General features: G+C 41.7%; 1 protein-coding gene across 1 annotated transcript in view; it reads left to right on the top strand.

Moving 5' to 3' along the window:
• CDKL2 (cyclin dependent kinase like 2) overlaps positions 1 to 6000 on the top strand; it is a 48925-nt gene that overhangs the window by 9564 nt on the left and 33361 nt on the right. Inside the window, exon 4 of the mRNA XM_069091868.1 lies at positions 2824 to 3002. Within this exon, the coding sequence (XP_068947969.1) occupies positions 2824 to 3002 (179 nt within the window). The remainder of the gene's footprint in view (positions 1 to 2823; positions 3003 to 6000) is intronic.

Below are 6000 nucleotides of genomic sequence, written 5' to 3'. Positions count from 1 at the left end.
CTGTAATCAGGAGACCTGAGTTCAAATTTGCCCTCAGACACTCACTAGCTGTGTGACCCTGGGCAAGTCACTTAAGCCTGTTTGCCTCATTTTCCTCTTCTTCTGTAAAATGAACTGGAGAAAGAAATGGCAAACCCCTCCAGTATCTCTACCAAGGAAACCCCAAATTGGGTCATGAAGAGTCAGACACGACTGAAACAACCGAACGACAACAAGGAGACAAGTTGCTGCCTGAAAACATTCTATATTCACAATTCCCCAAAGAATGTGAGTCTTCCAGCACACAAGCCTGCCGGCATTGAATTTATTTTTGTCTATTTGGTGGTATGTCAGAGTTGTTTTAAGTTGCATCTCTTTGATTGTTACATGGGTTGAGTGTTTTTTTTTCATATGATTATTAACAACCTACATTTCCTCTTTTAAAAATTATTAACATCCTTTGGCCATTTACCTTTTATTTAGATACCTGTGTAAATTTTTAAGTTATTTATATATTTTAGATTTCAAGTTTTTTTTTTTAATCTGTCATGTTTGCATAAATATTTTTCTCTGTGCTGTTTGGTCTTCACAGTTTTCTCCCAATTCTTCATATTTATTGTTTCTTATGACAAAAGTGTTCAGTTATATTCACATATCACCATTTGTTCAGCCATTCCCCAGTTGATGGCTACCTCCTTTTCTTCCAGGTGTTTATTTTTTTCTTTCATAGGCAGAAGGAACTCCTCCCAGGTGAAGAAACTCCCTCTTCCAGTTTTATTTAGCACCTGCTTTAGAACCCAGAGCGATGCCTAAGGCAGAGATGTTAAGTGATTTATGGCTCAGCCTTACCTAGCTGGTATGTCAGTCAGGACTTGAACCCAGCTTTTCTGCCTCCAAGCTCTGCTTTATTCTGCCTTTCTCCCACTGCTTTCCTTTTTACTAAAAGTACTCCTAGGAATATTTTTGCAACTGTGCCTTTTCCACTGTTTTTTTTTAACCTTATTTTACAAGTTAAACCAAAGTTGGTAGCCTTTGGCAGAATGCTTCTCATAATATAGCAGCTTTCAGTCATAGGTTCAATTTTCTACTCTTTTCAAATGATTCTCAAATCTACCGATCCAGCCCTAAGTTCTGTTTTACCCTCTAGTCTTGTATTTCCAACTGCCCCTAGAATATGGTGGATTGGATACCCCACAGACATCTGAAACTTGGCAAGTCCAAAATGGCGCTTAGCTTTCCTCCCCAAATGCTCCCTTTTCTGCATTTCCCTATTACTGTAGTGGGCACTGCCATTCTTCCAATCACCCAGGCTTGAAACTTCAGTGTCACCTTCCCTAGGTATCCCCTTCTAGGTCACACTCTCAATCCTCCAGTCAGCTAGCATTTTCGAAGCACTTTCTACCTGCCAGGCAGTGTACTAAGCCCTGGGAATACAGACACAAGCCATATATGCATCTGTGTATTTATGGTATTTTTTTATCCCAACCTGTTTCCTCTTTTTGTTTTTTCCCTCGGAGAGCTCTTGTACTCAAGGATTTAGCTGTCGTTTCCATTCAGATGGCTGCCCAGTCTATCTTTCCCACTTATTCTGAGATTCAGTTTCATATTTCCAGATGTTTACCCAACACCCACCTCCAGGCATTTTCTTTACTTTCTTCAATGAATTGAATACCTGACTCATGGTCTGTCTTCCTCATCTCTTGCCCTCATACTAGGGTCTTAAATAAGACCCTAACATTCCAGGTCCTCTTTGTACTCATTTTCCTGGACCTAAATCTCCACTCCACCTCAGCAACACACAGAGATGGCCACGCTCTGTGTGACCACAGATATTCTGCTTCCCAGTTCATGAACGCTGAAGTTTCCTCATGTGATCATACTCTTTTCTCATTCCGTGTCTCCTTAAGCTTCACGACCCCAAAGCCTGTTCTCTGTCCTCATTGTCATCTTCATTCACTCCACCCCTCAGTTCTTCCTCAGGCAAAGATCCATGTTCTTCTGACATCTTTGTAGTGTATTGAATTGTTGTTTGACCCTTTTATTAAGGTTTTAAGTGTTTATTACAATTTCCCTAAAACTAGATGATAAATATGCAGTGTGATTATAGACCATATTATTATATTTCTTGGTAGTTTAAAATTTTATTTTTATTATGAACTAAAAATACATAATCATGACCACAAAGAATATTATATATGCACATATATACACATATATGTGTCTATATGAAATTATAAACTTGTGTTATGTGTTTTTTAAAGAATATATTACATTTAATATTATAGGAGCAAAACTGCCCTGCTTGTATGACCCCTTCTGAAACTCCTTTGGTCTCTTCTGTGTATTTTAAAAATGCTTCAATGACACTTTTATATTTCTTTTCTTTTTTAAAAATATCAATGTCACTGCCCACCAGCCCATCTATCCCCACTGAGTAGAAGCCCTTCCATGTAACAAATAAGTATAACTAAGCAAAATAAATCAACATATTGGCTAAACATGAAAACATACTTCATGTTGAAGGTCTAGTCGGTTACTTCTCTGCCTCATCCATTTTCTCAGGTCTGGAGAGGCCACTGCCTTGGTTGAAGTTCTAAGTCTTTCACAGTTCTTTGGCTTCATGGTATTGTAGTTAGTGTGTAGATAGGTGTCCAGGCTCTGCTCACTATTCTGTATCAGTTCATACAGGTCTTCTCAGGCTTCTCTGAATCTGTCCCATCTGTCATTTCACATGGTGCTACATCTCGGTGTCTGTCAGCATGGGACTTGGGACAGGGCACTACACTTAGGACTTGATGCCCAAGCACACCCCTGATTTTTCTCATGCTATGCTTTCTGACTTAGATTATTCACAGAGATATAAAGCCAGAGAACATTCTGATCTCTGAGTCTGGAGTCGTGAAGCTGTGTGACTTTGGCTTTGCTCGCATGCTGGGAGCCCCTGGGGAAGTGTACACGGATTATGTGGCAACTCGTTGGTACAGGGCTCCGGAGCTTTTGGTTGGAGACATGAAGTATGGCAAGTAAGAAATCACCAAGTACCAGGGGAGATGCTTAACTCTCCATCTGGGGAAAATCTTGAGTGGCTAATCCAATAAATTACCCTCCAAACTTTTATTGAAGGCAAGGAAAGTTTATTAAGAGATGTCTACATTTTTGCCACTGTATCATTAAGCAATTAAAATAACTTTAGTGAATTATTCCTCAGGGTAATTTGTGAAACAGATTAATAATGTTAACTTCTTTTTAGTAAAATGTCAATTAAATAATTTGCTTGTTTCTCACAATATGCTAATTTTAAACTTTTTTGGTTGTAAGACCTTATAATGATGGAAGGTGAGGGCATCTTCTTCCCATCAAGGAATCCCAGCTCTATGTTCATACAGAGCCCTGAATCTTACATATTGGGGACTCATCTGCAATCTGAGGGGCTGGTTCTAATCAATCCTACCTGGTTAATCCCTTTTTGAGAGCTCCATATATTTGGGGCTAAATTTCTTAGATTTCTTTTGAAGTAGTCTGCTTGTTCTTTTATCAAGTGGATTTGGACCTCCATTTTGAATGTCCTATGGTTTTACAGAGATCCACTAGAAAAAAAATTGGGTGCCCTATATTTTACAGGGATTCCTGGAGAGATTTTTTTCTAGACTTCTATCTGAATTGCTCTACTCATTGACAAGGATCTGTTGGAGAAGGGTATGGGTTGGCCATGTACTGGAAAGATCCATGGAAGAATTTTTACCCAGGACAGTTTGTTTTCTTACCTGAGAGTCAAGGGATGATTTTCAGTCCACCTCAGGTCCCTAATCCATGTTGGGAGATTTTCATGAGTTCTGGGCCTATGCTTTCCCTCAAAGAGGGTAAGCACTTTTCTTTTCACTTCTCATCCTTTCCCTTCTTTCTTTCTTTACTTCCTTCTCTCCTCCCCTCTTTCCTTTCTTCCATTTAGGGGCACCTAGGTTGGCACAATGGATGGAGTGCCACGCCTCGAGTTAGGAAGACTTGAAGTCAAATCCAGCCTTAGACATTTACTGTATGATTCTGGGCAAGCCAGTTCAGTTCTGTTTGCCTCAGTTTCCTCATCTGTAAAATGGAGATAAGAGCAGCTCCCTAACAGGGTTGTGAGGATCAGATGAGGTCACTACAAAGAGTTTAGCATGCTGCTTACTATAGCGCACAGTAAGCACTATATAAATACATTATTGTTGTTGTTCTGAGTTGTTTGTCTACTTTTAATTTTGTTTTTCCTAACTCTTTGGGTTTGACCAGCACCTTAAAGGTACCACGCAGGCAGGCAAGAACCTATGAAAGCTTTGCAAGATGTTATTTGTTGCTTGAATCTTACTGCTTTTTGTTTGGGAGTGATGGTGGCCTCCAGACCCAACAGCTGTGATAGGTCTGGGCTCTCAGTAAAGACTATTTATCAGGGCCTGAGCCCTGTGCCACATGGACTTTCTTGAGAGTCTTTAGTGCAGGACACTCAGGGAAGACATTTGAAATCAGTGCTTGAGCTTCCTTAGGTCTCTTGAGGATTTTCCAGAATTGGGCATATGGGGAATTTTACAAGATGTGTTCCATTTGATTTTCTTGGGATGGTAAATTTTTAAATGGAGACAGAATGTCGTGGGGGGAAGGGAGTTGCACTTGATCTGCTGAATTGGGACATCTGGCAGCCAGCACAGAGAGCATGCATGGGATGGGCTGGTTTGGTGCCTTCCCATGGAGTGCATGTAGGGACAGACTGGCTGCTTCAGTGTTCAGGCCTCTTGCTAAGGGCATGTGTAGTAAGAGGATCCTTGTAGATTCCTTAGTCTTTGTGATGCTGTAGATGTGTTTATGGTGATTGGGGGACTGTGCCAGGACTCAGACTTCCAGTGAAATGACTGTCCATTCTCTGTCTCTGTTTCTCTGACTCTGTTTCTCTGTCTCTGTCTCTGTCTCTCTTCCTCTCTCTCTCTCTCTCTGTCTCTCTCTCTGTCTCTGTCTGTCTCTCTCTCTCTGCCCCTTTCTCCCCCTTTCTCTTTTTCTCTCTCTCCTCTCTTTCTCTTCCCTCCCTTCCTTTGAAACATGTGTCTTAGGACCCAAAGAAAAGATGGGGATTTTTCTCCTTCTTCCTCTGTCCCCAGCCTTCCACCAGCTACAGCAAATGCACACACGTATGCCGGCCTAAAAGAACCTGAGAGTAGACCTCACACTTTTGCTTTGTGCTTCTTTCCCTGAGCTCAGGTGATTGAACAGTAGTCCAGAGAAGGGAGTTTCTAAGTAAGCTTGGTGGGCTGAGAGCTCCTGGGTCTGGGTGCTTATTGCCCAGCAGGAGGTGTTCTCTGCAGCAGCTTCTCAGAGATGACCTCTGAGGTGGGGACAAGCCCTGCAGGCTGGGCTGACCACTAGCTTGCTTGAGTGAACTGCTTTGGCAGTGTAGATCCAAAATGCCTCTTGTGTTAGGTATCAGCCACCCAGGAGAGTAGGCTAAGAGAGAGGGCTTATCATATTTTAATGCACAAATTGGAGCCTTTTGTGCTTTAAGCATTGTGTTTGTCATAGAATAATTAAATCTAAATCTAATCTACTTTGTACATTGATTAAACTGTAAGTGGACACTAAATCCATTTTGGGGAGAGCCTAGATATGAGCCATTCACAAGTTTTGTTTTTAGAGGTTTTCCAGTCTTTGAGGATGGGGAGGAAGGAGGCTGGAGTCCTAGGCTCACACTACCTGGGTTCATATCCTGACCTTAGAAGAGGGGATCAAGCCTCTCTTGTGCTCTCTGGTTCATGATACCCCCACCTCAGAGCTTAAATCCTTAAAAGGTCCTTAATCTCTGTGGACCCCAAGTGACACAATCCTGAGAGGAAGAAAAAGTAGGAGAGGGGTCAGTCTCTCCTCTTAAAGTATCTTGGGTAAGTGGTACCTCATGACCCTGTTTCCAGCTTCCCACAGTCATGAGCCTGTGGCTGCATTTGATCTCAGCAGGAAGCCAGAGTTTGCTTGTTACTAGTAGGAGCCAAGGCCTTTCCTCCT

Source organism: Petaurus breviceps, unplaced genomic scaffold, assembly GCF_028583685.1.
Source record: "Petaurus breviceps papuanus isolate PSGF00001 unplaced genomic scaffold, PetGlider_PUasm1.0 126, whole genome shotgun sequence".
Classification (NCBI taxonomy): Eukaryota; Metazoa; Chordata; class Mammalia; order Diprotodontia; family Petauridae; genus Petaurus; species Petaurus breviceps.
This window is presented reverse-complemented; position numbering and strand designations above follow the sequence as displayed.